Source organism: Ipomoea triloba, chromosome 7 (assembly GCF_003576645.1).
Source record: "Ipomoea triloba cultivar NCNSP0323 chromosome 7, ASM357664v1".
Taxonomy (NCBI): domain Eukaryota; kingdom Viridiplantae; phylum Streptophyta; class Magnoliopsida; order Solanales; family Convolvulaceae; genus Ipomoea; species Ipomoea triloba.
In genome coordinates, this window is record NC_044922.1 from 15767558 (window position 1) to 15792244 (window position 24687).

General features: G+C 35.4%; 3 protein-coding genes across 3 annotated transcripts; 2 read left to right on the forward strand and 1 right to left on the reverse strand.

Moving 5' to 3' along the window:
• Nucleotides 1-1351: 1351 nt before the first annotated feature.
• LOC116025965 (ABC transporter G family member 3-like) lies at nt 1352-7777 on the forward strand. Its single transcript, XM_031267390.1, has 12 exons — nt 1352-1636; nt 1957-2541; nt 2657-2736; nt 3366-3652; nt 4183-4354; nt 5018-5131; nt 5401-5529; nt 6146-6337; nt 6514-6600; nt 6800-7072; nt 7182-7289; nt 7432-7777. The coding sequence occupies exons 2-12, from the start codon at nt 2067-2069 to the stop codon at nt 7687-7689; spliced, it is 2175 nt and encodes a 724-aa protein (XP_031123250.1). The 5' UTR covers nt 1352-1636; nt 1957-2066; the 3' UTR covers nt 7690-7777.
• On the reverse strand, nt 7618-9429 carry LOC116025981 (UDP-glycosyltransferase 86A2-like). Its single transcript, XM_031267419.1, has 2 exons — nt 8749-9429; nt 7618-8668 (listed from the first exon to the last, which is right to left on the reverse strand). The coding sequence occupies exons 1-2, from the start codon at nt 9275-9277 to the stop codon at nt 7764-7766; spliced, it is 1434 nt and encodes a 477-aa protein (XP_031123279.1). The 5' UTR covers nt 9278-9429; the 3' UTR covers nt 7618-7763.
• An 8780-nt stretch (nt 9430-18209) lies between these two features.
• On the forward strand, nt 18210-23795 carry LOC116025951. The gene is made up of 11 exons (XM_031267363.1): nt 18210-18470; nt 19390-20792; nt 20879-21085; nt 21157-21414; nt 21503-22006; nt 22381-22688; nt 22770-22943; nt 23040-23144; nt 23232-23295; nt 23380-23478; nt 23568-23795. The coding sequence occupies exons 2-11, from the start codon at nt 19392-19394 to the stop codon at nt 23652-23654; spliced, it is 3207 nt and encodes a 1068-aa protein (XP_031123223.1). The 5' UTR covers nt 18210-18470; nt 19390-19391; the 3' UTR covers nt 23655-23795.
• Nucleotides 23796-24687: the final 892 nt, after the last annotated feature.

Consider the following 24687-nt stretch of genomic DNA (forward strand, 5'->3'; position numbering starts at 1 on the left):
GACCGTCGACGGACCGGTGGGGTGATGCCGGACCGGTTGGGTGACCGTCGACGGACCGGTGGGGTGATCGACGGACCGATTGGGTGACCGTTGACGGACAGGTGATTTACGGACCGACTAGTACATTGACCGTTGACGGACAGGTGATTTACGGACCGACTAGTACATGTGCATGTTGCTTCCGATCATGCGGCCGGCCGGTTGGGTGACCGTCGACGGACCGATTGGGTGACCGGTAAACGGGGTCTACGATTACGCTACGGATACGTGTGTCAGTGTAGTGAAGAATGTCGCTCGGCCGTCAGACGGTCGGTCTACGCGTCAACGACTGAGCGGTTCGAAGCTATATCGCTCTACGGGTGACGAACGTGATAAAGAGTAAGCAGGAGAAAGACAATCGGCAAATCGCAAGTGTATTAGTGTAGTACTGATGAGTTCTCCCCAGTGAGGGGAATGACCCCTATATTATACAAAGTGGATTCACTATGCACATGGTGTCTGATATGCAAGTGGAGGGCATATTTGCATGGGCTGAATAGTCACTCCGCAAAATGCGTATTGGTTTGCTCGAAGTGGTTGAGTTACTCGAGGTGAAGAAAACACGGATCCCTTGTTCCTGAAAAGTTGTCGGTCGTCACATCAAGCAATTGTTGCGCTCGTGAGCCTCCAATCCACAAGGTGTATTGCTTCCGATCATGCGGCCGGACCGGTTGGGTGACCGTCGACGGACCGGTGGGGTGATCGACGGACCGATTGGGTGACCGTTGACGGACAGGTGATTTACGGACCGACTAGTACATGTGCATGTTGCTTCCGATCATGCGGCCGGCCGGTTGGGTGACCGTCGACGGACCGATTGGGTGACCGTTGACGGACAGGTGATTTACGGACCGACTAGTACATGTGCATATTTACCCATCACCTAGTTAGCATCCATCAACTTCTGTTGGACAACGTCATTGGTATGGCATGGCCAAGGTTATGTGATTAGTTCAGTTTAATTTTATTTTCTTTGGTCAGTAGTATTAACAAAAATTTTAACAATTTATATTGAAAAATCAATTTGGTCAGCACTTTGTTCTTTATTTGGGTCAATTCAGTGTGAACTGAGATTAGTCTGAATATGGTACATGTTTAAAAATATCTCCTATGATTAGGGTCTGCTCAGGACAATTCATGATCTAACTAAAAAACAAAAAATTTAAAAAGATAAAGAGAGAAAGAAAAAGGAAAATAAAAAAAAAAGTTTTGTGTTAATTACTGACCGTTATGTCACTACTGTGTTTAGTGTGTTATTAAGTTGAGTGAATGAGAATTCTCCGTTAAAAGTTAATGAATTCAAATTGTGCGAAAAATGCAGAACCGGAAAAAGCGGGCCTAAATTTCCCGGGGAGTGGAGAGTGGAGACCCACCTCACCTCACCTCTCTTCAATCACTCTTTCTCAGTCTTGAAGCTGCAGCCTTCTTTCTCACTACTCTCTCTCTCTCTTTCTCTCTCTCTCTCTGCTTTCTTCTCTCTTTTTCCATATTCAGATCCACACTGCTCTCTTCTTCGTTCCTCTCCGTGAAATCATTGCACATTTTCTCTCTACATACCCGTTTGAGGGGCGTCTCTCGACTGCTTGGTGCTAATTTCGTAAGTTTCTATTGCTGTTTGTTATGTTTCTCATGCGTTAAACGGGTTGAGTTTGTTTCGCTTTTGTTGTTTTCTTAGCTTTTTTTGGTGTGCATGAGGTATTCTGCTCTCGGGGTTTATGTGTTTAGCTAAATGGAAACGTAAAGTTTCAATGTTTTGCTTAATTTAGCTTCTCAGAACTGCAGATAGCCATTTGTTAAGTTCGATTCTCGAGATTTTTCTATGAAATGTTGTTTGTTGTTGAAATTTGCTATTTGATTTACGTTGTTCAGTTTGGCTTTTCGTTGGTTGGTAGTTGATTTAAGCTGAATGTTGTGCAGAATTTAAGGTGGTGCTGCTTTGTTAAGGGTTGAAAGGAATTTATATAGTTTGATCTGCACTGAGGTTTGCTTGGAGTAGTGAGGACAAGACCACAGAATCTTGTTGAAAGATGGAGGAAATACAGTCTCAATCGGATCAATATAGGTCTTCATCATCTTCAGCAAGTAGTCCTGCAAGCAGGGTGCCATCAAGTAATTTCTTTTACTTAAGAAAGCCTGGCTCTCTTAGGCAACCGATTTCGTTTGAGGACTCACCTCTATGGGATGACACTGATGTTGAAGTCAAAGTGGATGATGGAGTTGACTCCATCAATGCTGCAACCACTCCAGCCTCCCCATCGCTTTCGAAACTTTATAGTGGGTCATTGCCATCCCCTCATTTGCCAGAGGGACCGCCGCTAGTGAAAATTAAGATTGCTGGTGCTTCACTTGCTTGGAAAGACTTGACGGTTACTATAAAGGGAAAGAGGAAATATTCTGATAAGGTGATCAAGAGTTCAAACGGTTATGCGTTGCCTGGAACAATGACTGTCATCATGGGCCCTGCCAAGTCAGGAAAATCAACACTTTTGAAAGCTCTAGCAGGTTTTTTGTTGCATTCAAGTGACTGGAAATATCCTATGCGCATTTGCTTTTCCTTGCATTCTAGATATCCATTCCTGACAAATGATACTGAAATATTTTTGTTCATCTACTTTAGGTAGGTTGCCTGATTCCGCAAGAATGTATGGTGAGGTGCTTGTAAATGGTGCAAAATCGCGTATTCCATATGGGTCCTATGTAAGTTCTATGTTCTGATGCTTATTAGTGGATTCTATTTATGGTATTTACCAAAACTTCTGCATGTTGTTGTTAACTATGGTTATGATTGAAATGTAACTGCCTGGATTCTGGGACTTTGCACTGGTGTGGTTCCAGAGTGTCTACAATGCATCAGATGCTGTAGCAGATAGTTCCTTGATCAAAATTTGTATTGGGAATCCATGTATAACCATGCAAATTGTGATGTTAACCCTTCTTTTTTAACTGAATTGAGAATGCTCCTTCATAATAAAAGAATTTAACTTTAGCTTTTGCTTTCAGTCATTTGCATGATATCAACTATACACTGTTTTGAGTTGAGGTCTCCTAACCATAATCGGGGGGTCAAATCCTGTTTTCCCATGTATCCACTAAAAAAAATCAATTTTTTTGGTGGAACCCCTCTGGTTTAGTAGGTTTGTTGCCCATTGACCTTTTAAAATGGCAATTTGTTTAATGATGAATGATTCTGATAATAATTCTACTAGATTTATTCAATGATGAATAACACTTTCCGTGTTTTGCATTTTTTGATGCATGTAAGTGAATTAGTGGAAATAGCTATAATTTCTTTCTTAGCTTGTCCTGAAAACCTTTTTCATTAACAGGGATTTGTTGAGAAAGAAACAACTCTTATAGGATCTTTGACAGTTCGTGAGTTCCTCTACTACTCAGCATTGCTTCAACTTCCCGGTTTCTTTTGTCAGAAAAAGGATGTGGTGGAGGATGCTATCCTTGCTATGTCACTGGGAGATTATGGTAATAAACTAATTGGTGGTCACTGTTACATGAAGGGCCTTCCAAGGGGTGAGAGAAGGCGTATTAGCATTGCCAGGGAACTTGTGATGAGACCACATGTTCTATTCATAGATGAGCCCCTTTATCAACTTGACAGGTTCACCTCTCATTCCACCTGATTTTGCAGGGATTTGTTTAGTGATCATTATATATTTTCCTTGTCTATTAATTTCTATAATTTGCAGCTTATCTCTCTTAATTCATAGTCTAGTAGAATGAAGTAGTGAAAACATAGAATGCATTATGTTTGAAGTGTATGTACCATAAAGTGTTGTTTACTATCTTAAATCTTTGTATTGTCCAGTTTCTTGAATAAATGAAAGCATAATTTGACTTTAAAAAGTATATTTCGTCACCTTTGCCATTGGTGTATTGCTTGAAGAAAATAGAATGCAGAAGATGTTACTGTCAAATTACATTCAAAGTTAGTAATACTGGATAGCATAATAATTGATAAATTTGTAATATAGAGGACTATAAGACTCCTTTTCCACTTGAAGACTCGAGACTTCATTTAATACACTGAGTACAATAACAAGCTACATCATCAGATAGTACTTTGTAAGACTGGTTCCCAGTTGACTGATTGAATGGCATTTTAATTGAGGCTAATCTGTTGCTATGTAGTGTTTCTGCACTCCTGATGATGGTTACACTGAAGAAGCTTGCAAGCACTGGATGCACCTTAATTTTCACCTTAAACCAGAGCAGTACGGAAGTATTTGGCCTCTTTGATCGAATATGCCTCCTTTCAAATGGAAACACACTGTTCTTTGGAGAAACATTGGCTTGCTTGCAGGTAATAGATCTAGAAATGGCCACCTTCATTTTGTAAATATTGAGTCACTTTAAGATCGTTTTGTTAACATGAGAAAATGAAATAGACACAATAATACCCGTTGTGAGATATAGATTAGTTCATGTATTTAACCTGGCAGTAAGAATGCCAGACAAAATTATTGTTTATTACTTCATTTATGCAGTCCCTTGTTTTTAAAAATTGTTACACAGTTGTAGTTTTGCCAATATAGTATATAGTTCAACATGGTATGTGTTTTCCATTTATCCAGATTGATTAGAACATGGAACTCTAGAACATAACAGGTTTAAAGACAAGGAGAGGCAAGAAGGGAATGATAATTGCCTCATAATACCTTACCTAGCTCCTAAAATAGGAAAACAAAAAAGTCATGTCCTTCCATCAAATTAGTAAAAAAAGGGAAAATCTTTCAGCCCATGCAATTCCAGAATTGCCAATATAAATGTTTCATTGGTGTTGAACCATTCTTGGGAGAAATCTCCACCATTGGTGAATATTGAGTCCTTTTCTTTCTTGAAAACCTGGTACATTTGTACATACTGTATACATGAAGTTTTATCAACATTCTTTTGAAGGTTATTTTAGATGGTAAATGGTTAGAGCCTAACACACCTTTTATTTATTAATTTTTGATCTGTGAAGCACTTCTCTAATGCTGGATTTCCTTGCCCAATCATGCAAAGTCCCTCTGATCACTTTCTGCGTGCAATAAACACAGATTTTGACAGGATTATTGCAATGTGCAAAAATTGGCAGGTACTGGTTTCAAATATATTTACATCAGGAAGCACTGTTTTTTCTTTGGAAGGGGGATAAAATTATGAGATACCGTTTTCTCAGTTTGTTACTATCATTGTTTCTGAAAAAGAGTTTTCTGATGTTGTAGTTTATATTTTAAATAAAAGTAAGATTTATTGTATTTGGGGGACCTTGTGTGATATGATCTAGGGCTTACTGGTAGATTTATTAGATTTTTCCAGCTTCTTATATTTTTGTTTGAATATGTAAATAAATCATTTCGACAGGATGACCACGGAGAATTATCAGCAGTGAACATGGACACTGCTGTTGCAATACGTACCCTTGAAGCAACATATAAATCGTCAGCTGATGCTGCTGCTGTTGAAAGTATGATAGTGAAGCTCACTGAGAAGGTATTTTTGTTATCATCATTAATGTCTGTTTTTATTATTGTTATTATTATTTTTTTTATCACTATTGAGTATTGACTATAGTATATTATTTGTTCAATTACTCTCTACAATACGTATTTGGGCTATACTGATCTGCAGTGTTGCTCATTATAGCATTCTACTAGCCTGTGGTCCATTTGTATTTAAGCTGGCCAACTATATATCCGCACTCCTATATCCTTATTTGGTTGAACATCTAAATTCTGAAGTCCCATTCATTTGCTTTGATTGGGGTGGTGGGTTGGAGGAACCTCTTTCAATTTATAATACCAACTATGCTTCTTTTACGATTTTGTGGGTGAAATTAGAAGTAGAACACATCAGTAGTCCTATCAACTAATTGAGTTGTTTTACTAAAGATGTTCCTGCTCCATATGAAAACCTTCTAAGTTGTGCTTGAGTTTCAGTTTCAGTTTCTTGAATTTTGCTTCTTTAAAGTTTGATTCCATCAGTTTCTGGAGACTGTCTTCAAATATTCTGTGTGATTTTTAGTTTTAGCATTACCCAAGCAGTTTTTGTACTTGATAACTGCTTTAGTATACTTCCTGATCCCTTTTTTTTTTTGCCATTGCTACAGGAAGGTCCGTATCTCAAAAGCAAGGGAAAGGCGAGCAGTGCAACACGTATTGCAGTATTAACGTGGAGATCTCTATTAATCATGTCAAGAGAGTGGAAATATTACTGGCTTAGGCTGATACTCTATATGCTTCTTGCTCTCTGTATTGGAACTGTATTCTCTGGGCTGGGGCATTCCTTGTCCTCCGTTGCGGTAAGTATGAAAATAAAACAAGAAATTTGACCCGTTTATCTGTACCTTTTAATTCTGTAGTTCATTTGTCATATATTCATCTCTATTAGTTGTATGTTCATTTTGCAATTGATCTGTGCTATAATTTTCATTCTCATGTCCATGATGCCATTCTCCCTCCTAAATCGTCATTGCAGACAAGAGTTGCAGCAATATTTGTATTCATATCATTTGCCTCTCTTCTAAGCATAGCTGGAGTACCTTGTCAGATGAAAGAAATTAAGGTAATGTCTGGCGTGAGGGTTGGTTCCTCGTAGAGTTCTAACTTCTTCATAGTATTTTTACAAGCTTTAACTACGTAGGGCAAGAAAAATGTCTGGAAAGTATCAATTTCTACGAGATACGGGTTCAGTCAGCTCAAGGAAACTGTGTAGTACTCGTTAGGCATAACTGACTTGATTAAGCTTTTTTGATAATACACAGATATATGCCTGTGAAGTATCGAATCAGCATTCTGGGGCTTTAGTTTTCCTGCTCGGGCAACTTATCGCTAGCATCCCATTCCTGTTTCTCATATCCATTTCGTCAAGTCTAATCTTTTATTTCCTCGTTGGGCTGCGGGATGAGTTCAACTTGTTGATGTACTTTGTGCTGAACTTCTTCATGTGCCTCTTAGTAAATGAAGGAATGGTGTTGGTTTTTGCTTCGATCTGGCAAGACATCTTCTGGAGCACAATAACGTTCGTGTCAGTCCATGTGAGTCCTGCTTCTGTTTCTTCTCTATCAGGAAAACTTTATGTTTCTATTTTGTCATTAGGTGCCTTAATTTTGCTCGTCCATTAACCATCATTGTTGGTTCTTTCAGGCGGTGATGATGCTTTCTGCTGGCTATTATAGAATCCGAAGTGATTTGCCAGTACCAGTGTGGATGTATCCCGTGTCCTATATAGCATTTCATACCTACTCTCTGCAGGCAAGTTCTGGAAACCGATAAACTACTCTTTTAACTTCAAACACTCTATATCTACTGAGTTTTTCATGGCTAAGCTAATTTAATAAAAACCCGAGAACACCATCTCCTTTGTACGATTGTGGTCTGAATATGTCTGTTTCAGGGTCTCCTGGAGAACGAGTACATAGGAAGCTCGTTTGCAGTTGGGCAGGTGAGAACCTTATCTGGCTATCAGGCTCTTAGAAATGTATACGACACATCTGAAGACAGTAACGCGAAATGGGAAAATTTACTCATGTTGTTTATCATGGCTGTGGCATACCGCATTCTCGTGTTTATATTGCTAGAGTTTTGTGTCAGGAAAAACATCTCTGTACATAGACTTTGCCCCTGTAACCAAGATACAAGCAAGAATCCTTAGCTAATACTACTACTATCTATGGAACCTGGAAAAAAGACCTAAATTCCTGTGAATTTCTATAAATGAAGTTTGTGTTATTTTTGTTGAATGGCGGTGTATACATCCTTGATGAACTTATCCATGTTTTTCTGTGAAGATCCGTTTGGGCTTAGGGCTGCTTCCATTGTCTTCTTCACTTGCTTCACTGCGTTTCTTAGCTCATCGCTTGTTTTCCCGCCCATTAACAGTTTGATTTTTTCTGAGATTTCGAGTTTCGAGATCGGCTTCCGGTCGCATAGATTTAGCCCGAATTTCCAGTCGTCGACGATGAGTTTCCGGTTGGTGAATTGGTCTGTCAGGAGAGGAAAACACAGCATTGGGACTTCACACCACATGCTCTCCATAGTCGAGTTCCATCCGCAGTGAGACAGGAATCCCCCGATAGCAGGGTGGGCCAGGACTTGCTTCTGGCTGCACCACGGGATGATCATTGCCCGGTCGGAAACCTCCGCCCGGAGATCTTCCGGCAGCGGGTCGGACTCGTCGGAGCTCACCATGTCCGGCCGGAGGGCCCAGAGAAAGTTAACTTTGCTGAGTGACAGTCCGTGGGCGATTTCCAGGAGAACCTGTTTGGAGAGATGGGCGTAGCTGCCGAAAGTGACGTACAGAACGGAGCCGTGGGGTTTCTTGTCGAGCCATTGGGTGCAGTCGGACTCCGACCAGAGGCTCGTCGCCACCGCGCTCTGGGCGAACACCGGCGGGAAGATGGGGCCCACCGCGAAAAACGGCGTCTTCTCTTGTAGAGCCGCCACGGTTTCTTGCTCGAGCTCCTGGACGGAGTTGCACAGCACGAAATCCGCGTTTCTCGCGTCTCGGAACGAGTTGAAGATTATCTGGTGGCACACCGTCTCCGTCTCCGTTTCTTGAATATACGACATCAAATCCTTCGCCTGAATTGATTTCACTCCGGGCACGTACTCGATATCGTCCTCACGCATATCTGAAAACGCATTTTCAAGATTCACATATTTGCAGTCAACCCGTAGAATAAAATAACTTAAAAGTGAGATTCCGACGTACCAATGCAGCCAAAGTGGCCGTTAAGGCGCAAGAGATGGAGATGATAATAAAGCGTAAACACCAAAGCCGGTTCCGTCCAGAAAGAAACAAACAGAAGCTTATATTTCTTGGCCAGTTTCCCGGGGAAGACAAAGAAAGTATCAGCAATCAAGCAATTAACCGGCGGGCCACCGGAATCTTCAGACGACGTCAAGATTTTCTTGAGAGCTTCTTCAACGTGAGCAGAATAGACATGCAAGAGCGAGGCCATGAACTGGTCGTGATTCACCCCTCTATCCCACTCCGGCGGGAGCCCGTCGGAGATGGTGACGTAGCGGATATCAAGGCCGGGCTTGCGGATACCGGAGAAGATGTCGCCGTCGCGGCCGTTGCTGTTGGTGAGGAGGTAGTGCACGGAATGGGTGTTGATGAAGGTGACGGTGAAGCCTTTCTCCGCTAGGCGGCAGGCGAGGTGGACGGAGGGGATGACGTGGCCTTGTAGCGGATAACATATCAAGATTGCATGCGGCTTTTGGCCGGAATCCCCCATAGCTTGGATTATTATTAAGAGCGAGCGTTTAAAAAATTCCCAGGAATGTGGAAGAGAAGAAAACGGAGAATTTGATTGACTTGGTTTTTACTAGGCAACGAAACGAGTATGCACAAAATGATGATGGACTTCCCCTTTGCTTTCGGAGATAGTTGTACGTGTTTGGATTGCATACTCGAGACCTACATATCCCAATATCCCATAATTTATAATGATGCTACATATATTTTTATTATATATTTATATATTATGCTAAACATTAATTAATAGACTTACCAGTAACAACAATGCCAAATGGGAAGAATTAAGGGGTGTGTTTGGCTGGCACAAGAGAATAAGATATAGAGAATAAGATATTGATGTTTGGTTATGTATGACCATATAATAGGAAAAAAAGTTTTAAAAATACAAAAATAAAAAATTAATACAATTGATCCTAATATAATGACATCCAAAACACCAATATGAACAAAAAAAAATCAAAACAAAAATCTAAAAACACTAGTTCAAATTTAAAAATCAGATTATCAGGAATGATACCCGTTTTTAATTAAGGAATGATATTTGGCCGAGTAATCAAATTTTATAATTGTGTTCTAAAAAATTGTCAACTAAACACTAATTATGATTTTGATTTTCATTCTTGGGTGTGTAAATTCATGAACCAAACACACCCTAAGTTTATTTGCATTGTTTCTCTATCAATTTATATTCTTGGTGCTTTTTAATTTTATTAATACAAAAAAAATCATGGAACTAAACTATATAAACAAAAACATTTACCTTGCCAAGAGGAGTTATTTTGGGTAGGGAAACTCAAAGCCATTATTTTGAAGGCATGCATAATTGGGTAAATCCCACCCGCAATCCGGCCACATCAGAGCTAGTTGATTTAATTTGCCATTTCGATTTACAAGAAATTAGTAACCACTGCAAGTTGCTCATCATAACTTAATCTCTCAAACTAAAAAATTAAGAGACAATTCTCAATTCTCAAGGGAGTCAAACTTAAAATATTGTGATTATCAAATTGATTATCCCACCAATATGACTATGGTTGTCTTAGTTGTTGGCTTGTTGCGCTACTTTGATAATATGATTGTTGGCCTGGGATGAATAAGCGGATTTTACCAAAATAATACACACACAAAAACATATATATTACCAAATATTTTGAAAATATATATTCTAAATATATAATTCGAAAACTCTCTTTGTCTATATATATATGTGTATATATATATATATATATATATATGTCATTTTTACACAAGAAGTTAGGTGTTTGAGAATTTTGGGAGCAAAGATAAGGGAAGGAATTTTGGAACAAAAATGAAGTCCAAAAAACTAGCTGTGTTGATCATGCATGCATGCACCATCCAGTAAGCTATTCCAGGAAGTTTCCACCTGCTGGCTGCTGCCCCACGTCACTCGATCACCACGCAGTAATGAGCTGCGTGGCAGCTTGTTTCCAGTACGTTGTAGCTTTGCAGACCACGCTGGAAACCACGAAGTAGTAGCCTCGTGAAGCAAGGTTCCAGTATGCCATCCATCCACCATGCAGCAGCTCAGATCTTGACACGCCTCCATTCATGCAATCAGGGTCGAATTTTAGGACGTGCAAGATGGGCAACAGTACAGGATCCCACAATTTTGGGCTTCTAGTTGAGCCCTGACCTAATTGAGTAATTGTTAGTATATGTATTTGTGATTATATTAGCCCACAATTAGATTTTTTACATTTTTCTCCTTGCAATTTTTCTTCAATTCCCAGTTTATTTATACTTTAATAGGGTCTCACTTATTTATCAGCACATGGCCACACAAATAAAAAAATCGGCCCTGCACGCAATAATGTAGCTCGTGATGCATGCCATGCCTCCTCCAGTGTGCTGGTATGATGGAAGCGAGGAAACAAGATCTTCAGGTGTATAATTACTTTTTTTTTTTTTTTAAATTTTAAATCTCGCAAAAAAAGCAATAAGGTTTAAGATTTAATCTTAGGGATATAAGAAAATGAATGAAATTTTTAAGTTGCTTTGTTGAAGAACTTCCTGTAAAATTGTAGAACTAGAAAATATTAGGTATACTGTAAGTTTATTGCATGTATATCTTTCAGATATCGTCTCTCCAAAATATATATAGATATAAAATATAATGACTCTTAGAAGAGATTTCATCACTTTCATAGAAGTTTATGGTAATTTAAAACTCCAACTTCTAAAAGATATATATTAATACTAATATAAATATGTCCTTGAGAAATAATAAAATAGATTATTATGTGCTGCATACGAAAGTAATATGTGTGTGTATGTTAAAAAAAGTCAATCTCATTTGAACCAACCCATGCCTTCATGTCTACTATCGTTTTACAGTTGACCATAGTTCAAAACCACACTGTTTCTTTTCATGAAAAGAAACGACAATCGTTAGTCTATTATGTTCTACGACTTGTTCTTTTTTTTAAAAATTTTTTTTTTTTTACAATAATGAAACTATAATGTGTATAAAATAAAATTTATATTGTCAAATAAAATTGTATAGTAGTTGAATTAGAATGATATTTTAATGGTGTTGTAATGAAACTACCATGTGTATAAAACACTACACATTTGAATGTATATTGTCAAATGAAACTGTAGTTTAATAAGAATGATATCTGCTTGTGGTAACCTCTCATTTGGTATGTTATTTACAACCTTTTCTCATTTGGCTTTTATATGATTATATTATATGATAAAGGTTCATTGATAGAGTTTTTATTCTTGTCATCCTGCTATTGTTGGTAGGTCTCTTAAGGCAGGAGGATTCTACTTTTTTCTTGTTGATTCTTGTTGAATTGGTTACTCTTCAATGATATATGCTCATCAATCGACAGCAGATTGACAATTGTGTTTACTTGTAGGAAGAGTAATTGTTTCTAAACTACAACAAATTGAGGTAAAATTGTTTCTAATCTTTGAGGCCAAACTACAACAAATTGAGGTAAAATTGTTTCTAATCTTCTATTCTGCAAACTACTCCGTACTAAGTATTTGCTTTGAACTCTTTTTGTCAATGGTCATTTCCTACATGAGAAAAAAAATTATAATTTTGAAATGAAAAACTGCTCTATAATTTTGAGCTACAATCAACAAGAGATTGATGAAATTAGATACACATAGGCTAAGTACTTCATTGATATGATGAATGGTTTAATACATTGCATTAGTATGTGAAGTAGTAATGTGAGATGTATTGCTTTTATTAGTTGATATTGATAATTTTTTATTGAACTTGTATTATTAATTAGTATCAATTGTGAGATTTATTACTTTTATTAATTTTGATATTATAAATATAAATTGTATAGGTTTTGGATGTGATTGTGATAGCTATATATATTTGCCAAAAGACTACCCTACAACGTCGGCTATTTAGAATAGCCGACGTTGTAGGGTATTTTTTTACTTTTTAAAATCATCTACAACGTCGGCTATTCTAATTAGCCGACGTTTCGTTGTAGGGTTTTTTTTTGTTTTTTTTTTTTAATTACGTACAACGTTGGCTATTTGTAAATAGCCGACGTTGTAGGTTATTAAAAATAAAAATAAAAAAAAACCTTTCGACGTCGGTTATAATTTAACCGACGTCGTAAGTTGAACTTACAATGTCGGTCACATCAACGTCGACTTTTAGCCGACGTTAAAGGGTCCATTTAGCCGACTTTAAAAGCCATCTGTGTAGTAGTGAAATGAAACTGTATTGCAAGTCTCACATATTGAATGTATATTGTCAAATGAAACTGTAATTTAATAAGAATGATATTTTAGTGGTGTTGTAATGAAACTATATTATGTATAAAATGAAACTAAATAACAAGCTAAGTCTAACATACTAAGTGTATCTTGTCAAATGAAACTGTATTTGAATTATAATGATACTTTAGTAATGTTGTAATAAAACTACAATGTTTAAAATAAGTCTGAATAGCAGGTCTCACATATTGAATGTATATTGTCAAATGAAATTCTAGTTTAATAAGAATGATACACATTGTGTATAACGTGAAATTGAATAGCAAGTATCATATATTGAGTATATATTGTCAAAGGAAACTATAGTTGAATTAGAATGATGCTTTAGTAGTGTTGTAATAGAATTACAGTGTATATAAAATGAAATTGAATAATAAGCCATCTACCACTAATATTAACACAAAAAAATTCAAACGACATAGTTTTTTTGCCTAGTCCATCCACGATACTATGTAGACCACGGTCTACAACAAAATTTATTGCTTCATGTTTATATTCGACTTGACACTTGAGTGCATTACAAAAACCAATCATAGCCTGACCCCGCAATCGTTATATCGTGGACCAGGGTCCACAATGCCAAAATGATGTTGGATTGTTACAGATCTCATTAGAGTTTTTTTTTTAAAAAAAAACTAAAATATAATTGTAATTTGAACAACAACAAAAACAGTGACGAAGAAGCAAGAACAAAAAACACACAAGTTCATCAGATCACAAAAAACACACACGACAAAAGGTGAATATTTAAACGACATTGTGAAATTTGAAAAACATGGAACATAAGAGATAATACTTGCGCTTATATTTTGTGTATCCTAACATTCGAATGCATAAACACATCACAACCAGTGTTATTAACATGAATACACAGAACGGTTGTCTAGAATACACAGAATGTCTTCATAGAATACACAAAATATTGAAACAAAATACACAGAACTCATCCTCCTAACATTCGAATGCACAAACACATCACAACCTGTGTTACTAACATGAATACACATAACAGTTGCCTAGAATACGCAGAATGTTTTCATAGAATACACAGAATATATATTGACACAAAATACACATAACTCATCATTCTAAACATTCGAATGCACAAACACATCACAACTTGTGTTACTAACATGAATACACAGAACATTTTCTTATAATACACAGAATGTCTTCATAGAATACACAAAATATTGACACAAAATACACAGAACTCATCATTCTAAACATTCGAATGCACAAACACATCGCAACTTGTGTTACTAACATGAATACACAGAACGGTTGCTTATAATACACAGAATGTCTTCATAGAATACACAAAATATTGACACAAAATACACAGAACTCATCATTCTAAACATTCGAATGCACAAACACATCACAGCATTTGTTACTAACATGAACACACAGTCTCACCAAAAAAAAACATGAACACACAGAACGGTTGTCTAGAATACACAGAATGTCTTTATAGAATACACAGAATATTGACACAAAATACACAGAACTTATCATTCTAACATTTTGGTACGGGGTACACAATGCATTGTGCACCCTGGTCCACGATATAAATTGCCCAATTATTGTTTGTACACGCAAAGCCCACGAAAATGCACCCGCAACAATACACATGCATGCTCAAGGTTTTGTCTACAACAACAATGTATAGTTACAGTTTACTCTTTTTTTTTTTCTTTTTTTTTTTTTTAAACTGAGTCACAGTTTACTCAATCAACCATATACTAACATGTTAACAGAATTCTACATTGACTTTTTTTTTTTTTTACCGTGAAGAATTTCATAAATTACGACAATACATTAAATAAATTGATAAATTAAGTTTTACGGAACATATGAATCACATTTAAAAATCCATAAAGTTCCAAAATTAAGAACAGATTATTAAATGATTGAACCAAGGAGACATTCTCTGTTGGGATTGCGCATGATGATTAAATAGAGACTAAATTATACTTTCTTTTCTGTGCATCAGTGGGACAGTCTCCCACAAGTTTTTGCCAAAGTCACATTTGTGTGAGTCTGTGAGGCATGTTAAATCTATGACAGTTGCTTGTTATTGTTAGAAATATTTGTAATAAGATTTTGATGAGCCAAAAATGTATTCTAGTTTGAAAAATTAGAAACCCAAAATTTCGTAGTAGAAATGTACATAAAAAGAGTCTAAGTGTCAAGTTGGAAGAATTCTAGAAGAAGGAATGAACTTGGTTCAAATCCTATGAAGTATATATTTATTTGAGCAAAGAAAGTAACAAAAGCCTTAAGTAGTAGAGATGATAGAAGATTTGTTAACAAAGGAAGACAAAGGTCCTTGGTTTGAAACTTTGAATATTTCCCTTAGCAACGACTATTTGAGAAAACTAGAAACCTTCAGAATATTACTACTTATGAAATGTTTGCAAATGTTGAATCGAAAGTTATGAATGGGGCAATGGACAATTGGACATGACATGGTGTTAATTTGGAAGAGTGTTGTGTTTGAAACTTTGTGATAATAATTTTATTTTAAAGAGCTAAGACTGTGGTTAACCGACTAAATTTGGAGGAGATGAGGTTGGCCTCATAGCTAAGTATAAAAGGATGAGGCTGACCCTCGGTTGAGATGAGTCTGACTAATATATAGCTAAGCTCAAGGAGATGATGCTGACCCATAGGCCATAACTAAAGAGGATGAGGCTTACCTTTATTCTGGAAAGGAAAAGGCTGACTGCAAAAATTAGAAAGAGGATGACTTCCTCTAGTCTAAAAATAGGAAGAGGAAGAAGTTGAGGATGACCTCCTCTAGTCTAAAAATAGGAAGAGAAAGAAGTCGACAAATAGGATAGGAAGAGAAAGAAGTCGAGGATGACCCTGGGAGAAATAATTCGAAGGATGATTACAAATAAATATTTTTTACTTGGAGTTAGAGATCAAAATTATGAAAAAGACAGAATTTTTCAGTGGAATTATTTAAACCCAAGCAAGAATCACTAGTTTGAATTATTTGAAAGATCAACTTGATTTATCTAATCAAGAAAGGAACAAGTCAAATGTTCTTATTATCAAGAGATACAAATTAGTCAAAAATAGTGGCTACAAGTTCCAAGACTAATCAATATCAGACTTAGAAGACTTTCGGAAGTGATAAGAATAGTACTTTCAAAGTGGGCCGAAAGCTGCATGCAAGATATATTTCATATTTGACTTATCTTATTCATTCTTGCATAAATATTTGTAAACCCATTTCATATGTCATAGTTATCTATCTGGGTTTGTTAGTTCCATGTTTGCAAGTGAACCAAAGTTTACACACTATTATTTGAGTTATTATAAGAGTTTCCAACGTATTGCATGTAATACAACTCTTCATTTTTACGTGATTTCATTTATAGCACTTTATTGTATCTATTTTTCGCTGTGCATTCTAAGTTGCTTTTATTGAATTAATCTTGTTACTTAGAGTTCAAAGTACCAAAATGTTATAAAATTTTAAATTGTTGAAAAATCTATTCACCCCCTCTCGACATTTTCCACCCTATCGGGACCCACAGTTACTTATGATAGATTGGAGTTTATTACCGATTTGGTCCATCGACTATAACAATTTCACCAATTTGGTCATCAACTACCAAAATTCATCAATTTAGTCCCCAACTATGCTTTTTTTTTTTTACACGAAATGGTCTTCATCAGTTTATTTGTCCAGTCAAATTAGAGGGGTAAATTCGGGATTACAAAAAATCATCTGAGGTAGGAAACCAAATTAAAATGAAACAATAAAGGGGATTGCCCCCATTGCTTATTCTTAGCCAACTCCATTAACATCACGTCTTCTTTCCCTCTCTCGTCCTCGTTCAGCAACTGAAACTCCTGACAATCTATTCCAGCGTGTCACGCCACCTAACTACCTTACACTGCGCACTCTCCGAGCGCTCTAAGACTTTCGTGGGAATGATCGAATGACAGTGCTGCAGTTTGATGATTCCCTTGCAGGAGACGTCGGGGCACTTGACAACACTCACGGTTAGATGATTCCCTTCGTATCCATGCAGATTTCGCAGAACGCTTGTGAAGATTCTCCGGCTTCCTCTTGCCTGCCAAGTGTTTGTGTTTTTGTTGCAAAGGACATTAGAGTCTTTTGCATTTGCAGTTCCTCTGCATATTTCTCAACTGAAATGGGAAAGATTTCGTCTTTATCGTACAGAGCAGAAAAATAGAAGTCATTAACATATGGATCTGAAGTCATAAGAGACTGAACGACCGAAAGGCCCCTTAGTAAAGCGGATGGGAAAAGAATATTTTCTGGCGGCAATGGTGTCTTCTTGTGAACACGATGACATTGCGAATAGAATGAGAAAAAGAAGATGTTTTTTTGAAATTTCAAATTTACCCTTCTAGTTTGACTGGACAAATAGACCGAGGACCATTTCGTGTAAAAAAAACATAGTTGCAGACTAAAATAAGAAATTTTGGTAGTGAAATCCTTATAGTCGAGGGACCAAATCAGTAATAAACTCTGATAGATTGCGAAAACTTGATAAAAATAAACTACTTTTTGTAACCATGGTTGAAAAAATCGCTAGGCGCTCATCGGACGCTCGGGGAGCGCTTAGCGCATATGTGGCGATTAATCGGCGCCTACGCGCTCATGTATTTTTTTTTATTTTACTTTTTATTTTTTAAAATTTGTTTAAAATTTTTGTGTTTTGAAATAAAAGACTTTTTGTTTAAAATTTTTTAAAACTTGATAATTATAGACTATTTAATACTTTAATAGTTAATACTAAAATGATAAATATGAAATATTAACCTAACAAACATTTAGAGTTTGAAATAATAATTAATCGGCTGACTAGCCGATCTAGTCAGTGCCTAGTCGGCTACTTAGTCGACCAACTGCTCAGACCACTGATTATGGTAATACGATAGGCGGCTGACCATCGCCTAGCGTCTAGGCACCGCTAGGAGATTTTTGCAACACTGTCCGTGACACTTTATTTCCGAAAGACTCATGAAAAAAATAATTATTAAAAAAAATTATAAATATTTTCCACTACCCTTACTTCTTTATTTGGAAGAAAGGGTCGCAAAAATATTAATTAAAAAACCAAAAAACTAAGTAGTCGCGGAAAAACACATCTAAGTATCTAACCCCCTAGGTTCAAGCGTAAAACAGATATCTCGCTTACATACTCCGCCGTCGCCGTCGCTTACATACTTCCCGGCCTACAGCTACCACACAGATCTGTCGCCGTCCGTCGTCGGACAACACCACCGTCTCCGTCGCTTCTTCTGATGTGTCTGCGCCTTCAGATCTGTCTCCGTCGCCGTCCCCGTCCCCGTTCCCGTACGTCGCCGCGCCTTCAGATCTGTCTCTCTCTTTCTCTCTTAAGGTATTCTATTCCTCCACTTTTGTAATCTGTATGTTGAATTCCCGTTTTTGTGCTTGAATCGCTTCCTCTGATCCGTCTTCGCTTCCAGTTATGTTGATTAATGATTATCTCAATCAGTTGCATCATAATTTGCTATTTTTTTAATTTTTATTTATGAAAGCATGAAAGATAGCCTAAGTTATGTTGATTACCTCAAAGTCTTCAAATTATTCGAACAGTACAGTTCAATTGATTTATAGGTTTTGAGCAATAGTAGTTCAAAGATTCTATTTAATATTCACAGCCATTTGCAATTGACTAGAAGCCGTACTTACATTTTGAGCCCAGAATTAAAGCCATTACCATCCATTGTTAATATCTGATCTATTTAGAATACAAAATTCAGTTTTCTATCTGATCTGGTGTGCCTAAATTATATTCAACCTGTCAGAATCCAGCCTTTAATTTAGATCAAAATTTGAAAACATTTGGCTTCTGGAAGTTGTGAGAATATCTATCATGGATCTAGCTTCTTGGCAGAGGGAATTATATCTTCATCCTTTAATTTTATTAATACCTTAGCTTGTTTAAGGGTTGGTAGTTTATTACCAGTCTTAAGTCTTAATTTTAATTTCCTCTAACTTGGTAAGATCGATCTTTAATTTTGTTCACATAAAGTTAAAGCTCAATCAAGACCAACTGAATTTTGATTTTCCGAAAAGACCTCTCTCTCTCTATATATAAAATCTCCAATATAATATATTTCTTGACATTATATTCTTCGATCTTGAGCAAGTATCAATTGTATGAATTAGGTTCTTTGATTACGAAATATGCACTTTGATTTCAATTCAAATGACCAAATATCGTTTCTAAATGCTTCCATCATCAAATTTTCATATCTCCATAGTACTTAGATTAGCATTTTATCAATTAACAGATATGGATAGAAGTTGGATGTATGAGAAACGCACTACACTCAAATATATACAAGGGGTTCAAGAGTTTATACAATATGCTGAAGAAAATAAAAGTAAAAAGGCGGAAAAATTTATAGTTTGCCCGTGTTGTGATTGTAAAAATTTGAGAGGATTTCGTAATTCTGAACAAGTGAAGAGTCATTTGATACGCCGTGGTTTTAAGAAAGGGTATAGTCGATGGATATGGCATGGTGAAAAACTATTTCCTAGTACAAGTGCTACTAAGAATGAAGATAATGTAAAGAGTAGAACTCATGCCGAAAGTGAAACTCATGCAAATAGTCAAACTAATGCTGATAATGAAGAGAATGATGACACTCATGCTAGCAATGATGAGAATGATGAAGATAATGACCGAATGGATGAAATAATGCATGATGTGCAAGGAGATTTTAGTGAAATGCCGTCGGAATTTAAAGGTTTTTTTGACAGTGTTGAAAAACCTTTGTTCTTTGGATGTACTAAATTTACTGAGTTATCTGCTGCTCTAAAATTATATAATTTAAAAGTAAAGAATGAATGGAGCGATAAGAGTTTCACTGGATTATTAGAATTAGTAAAAGACATGCTTCCCAGTGATAATGGTCTTTCTAATTCAATTCACGAAGCAAAGACAACAATGTCAGATAAGTTTGCATCTACCCCTGCTACTAAGAATGAAGATCATGTAAATAGTAGAACTCATGCCGAAAGTGAAACTCATGCAAATAGTCTAACTAATGCAGATAATGAAGAGAATGATGAAACTCATGCTAGCAATGATGCAAATAGTCAAACTAATGCGGATAATGAAGAGAATGATGAAACTCATGCTAGCAATGATGAGAATGATGAAGATAATGACCGAATGGATGAAATGATGCATGATGTGCAAGGAGATTTTAGTGAAATGCCTCCGGAATTTAAAAGTTTGTTTGACAGTGTTGAAAAACCTTTGTTATCTGGATGTACTAAATTTACTGAGTTATCTGCTGCGCTTAAATTATATAATTTAAAAGCAAAAAATGGATGGAGCGATAAGAGTTTCACTGGATTATTAGAATTACTAAAAGACATGCTACCTAGTGATAATGAAGCAAAGGCAACAATGTCTGATCAGTTTGCATCTACCCCTGCTTCAGACCCTACATTTGTGTCTGCGCCTAAAGGAAGAGGCCCCACAACTTGCAAAAATTTGAAGAAGAAAAAGATAGATGAAGATGTTTCAATTGAATTTGATGAGTACAATAGACCAATCGGACCATATTCAAAAAACTTTGTGTCTTATATTGGAACTTTGGTTCGTGCTCAAGTAGATATCAACATCAACAATTGGCGTAGTGTAGATCAATGCATTAAGGATACGATTTGGAAAGATGTTAAGGTATTGAATAACTTTATATTAATTGTCAATTATTGATATAAGTATAATTATCTATACTCATTGCATATGTGTATGTTGTTATTTAGAAAGAGTTTGCTATTCAAGATGATTCAAAGAAGAATGTGGTGTTGAAAATTGCATCATTGAGGTGGAAAGATTTCAAGAGTAGATTGCTACGTGAATATGTTGTCAATAAGCACCCAAATTATGAATCTCCCGTACAGGTTTATGACTTCTTAACTGAAGAGCAATGGACAAGATTTGTTGCAGAACGGGAGAGCGAGCAGTTTAAGGTATATTTAGCTCATTTAATTATAATTAGTTCAAGTGTTTTATTTATATTAACATATCGATGAAATTATAGGAAAAAAGTCAGAAGGCGAGGGAACGGCGGGCGTTAAATGAGCATCCACACTTCTTAGGTTCTTCTGGATATGCGAGTAAACATCAAGAGTGGATGATATCAGACCCTCTATCTTCACAGCCTTCGTGTGCATCTATTAGCTCATCCTTGGTGTCTGAGGATCGTAGTTTTGATTGGGTACGAGCAAGAGCCAAAAAATCAAAAGATGGAAGTTATTACATTCCGAATGAAAAAACACAGGAGGTGTTACACAAAATTGTAAGCACTATTTTAAAAAAAATGTCATAATAATACATAATATTAATAAAAATATTAATACTTGGGCTTATCTTATTTGTTGGAACAGGTAGAAAAATGTGAAGAAGTTAATCAAGGATCATTTCAACCGAAAAGACATCATGATATATTATCAGCCGCTCTTGGTAAGGAAGATTATTCGGGTTCTGTAAGAGGAGTTGGTTCATATTCCACCATCCGGGAAGTGTTTGGTAAACCAGAGCGAAAACAGGTTGTTACGGTTGATGATGTCAAAAAAGTGATAGAGAAATGCAAGCAAGATACAATGGCAAATGTGCAATCCAAGATCGATATCCTTAACCAGCAACTCAATATTTTGAAGAAAAACATGTCGACGACACATCAACTTCCACAAGATGCTTCAATTGGCACTCCTGATGCTTTGATGAAGAACATGTCGACGACACATCAACTTCCACAAGATGCTTCGATTGGCACTCCTGATGCTTCGGTTGACACTCCTCAAAGTGTCCATGTGCCTTTTGATTTACCTTCTACCCGTAGCAGTTGTCATTCAATTGATCTAAACCCATATTCCGTTACCACAATTAAGGTAATATTAAAACTTTTTTAATAATCAAAATATCATTTTCTTGTCGTCTTGCAATATGCCCTTGTGACACACCAATTGTTGTTGCAAAGGGTGTGGTTCACCCAACTATAGATGAGACTGCGGTTCATCATCAGCCATTGTTACCTAATTATGTCAAAGTTTTGAGTGATGAAGTAGTTAGTTGTGCAGAGGAATTTAAACTCCTCGTGCCAAGTCGCTACAAGTTTTGCACAATGGCTATGCATTTAGTTATTTTAGATAATGTATGCATTTTATATTTATTTATAAAGTTAGTTTTTATTTAAAAAAAAAAGTTAGTTTTTGCTGTTTATATTTTAAATAATGTTAGTATAACAATAATTTTATATTTGTAGGAAAATGTCAAAATAAGTTCACCAATACAAAATAAAAAAATTAAAAATCAAAGTGGTGAACCATCTACTATTGGTACACGACCTCCAATTGTTGGCGACGATGTTTTACAGCACTTGGGGAACAATTGCAAGCAGTTAGTCAGTTTGTTGACATTATTACCTTTTGGTAAAGACTACATTGATATGGAGATAGATCAGACAATCTTCCATCATACAAATGTGGGTTATATTTATGTGATGATGGAGGATATACAAGATTTGTTGACGATGAATTGGCTTGACGTCTCAATTATACAAGTGTTTATATTGTAAGTTTGTATTTATTCTTGTGTTTTATATGCATTTATTTTTTTTATGTTTATTAAAGTTTTTTATTTGTTAATTTTCAGATTTCTTAATCGCTTGTGTAATGAGTTTGGAGTCACGTCAATCGGGTTTGCGTGTCCAACTCAGATTTCAAAAGATATGGTTAACTTAAATGGTGCTGCTGTTATGTCATATCTCATTCATGTCATGGACCAGCACAAGAATGAGAAATTCATTTTAGCACCATATCATCAAGAGTAAGAAAAATGGTTCTTTTATTTTATTAATATAACTTAATAACTTTATTTGAAATATTTGATATTGAATTTTTAGTATGTGTGTTTTTTATGTAGACATCATTGGTTACTTCTTGTGATTTGTGTACAATCAAGAAGCGTATATGTGTTTGATCCCAAGGCTTGTAATCGCACCATTGAAGTTAAACCTTATGTGAATATGTAAGTAAAGACTTTATTATTAATATAAGTATTTTAAATTTTATTATATTATTTATAATTTTTTATACATGTTTATAATTAATATAGGGCATTTCGATCTATTCCTACGAACGAACGAAGGGCTAGGGCTGTCAATTGGAAGCAATGCAAAGTATGAAAATTAAAGGTTTAAAATGATATTTTAAATTTTTTTATTATTTATTGTTTCAACTACTAAAATATATACATTTTGTAGTGTCCGCAACAACCCGGAGGTGTTGAATGTGGATATTATGTATTGCGATACATGTATGAGATGGTGATAAAATACTCATCGGTTGATTGTTTAGATGAGGTAAGTGAAATTAAATGGAACTATGTATAAATAATTATCATTTATTAATTAACATATTTAATAATTTAATTAATTAAATTATTTTGTAGGTATTTGAACAAAACCCGTACTCTATCAATGAAATAGATGAGATTCGAGATTTGTGGGCGAAACACTTTTTGGAAGAGTGCGTGTAACTTTTTTTTTTTTTAATATTAAATATTATCTTTTATCTTAATTAGTTAAGTATTGTACATTATTAATTGATATAATGTCATGTTGAACAATTATCTTGATTTTAATTTTAAATATTGTGTTGATAGTAAGTATTGTGATCATATATTGTGTTGATAGCAAGTATTGTGACAATATATTGTGTTGATAAGTCTTTTTATAATTGTGAAATTTAGAGTATATTATTATGTTATTGTGAAGTGTATATTGTATAGTTTCTTATGTTGCTTTTGTTGTGTTAGGATGTGTTTGGTTTGCACATGGGAACCGGAATTGGTATCAAATATTGGTAATGGTAATGAGCTTTGGTGAAAATATTTTATATGTTTGGCAGTAAGGTGGAATGAGAATGATTATCAATATTACTTATGTATAATCCTATAATGGAAGTAAATATTTTAAAAATATAAGAAAAAAAATCAAAACAATAATAATGACTTTGATACCCATTCTTAATAGCTAAACTTGTCAACCAAACATACCCTTAGTTTTGTAATAAAGACATTCAAAGCATCAATATGAACAAAAAAATAAAAATAATAAAAACAATAAAAAATAAAAAATAATAATGGAATGAACCCTTATTTTATTAGAGAATGAGTTTTTCAACTAAGGGGTAATCAAAATTTGTAGTAGTGTTTTAAAAACTTATTAACCAAACAATAACAATGACTTTGATACCCATTCTTTCTTGCACTATAGCTCTGTTGGAATTTTTATTATTTTGAATATTATCATGAGAGGGATTTAATTACGTACATTAACATAATATAGTAATATTTTTTTTTAAATACTATAATATACATCATATAGTAATTTGATTGTTGAATTTTTTTTGAATATTATCATGAGAGAAATTTAATTACGTACATTAACAGAATATAGTAATATTTTTTTCAATACAATAATATACATCATATAGTAATATATATATATATATATATATATATATATATATATATATATATATATATATATATATATATATATATATAT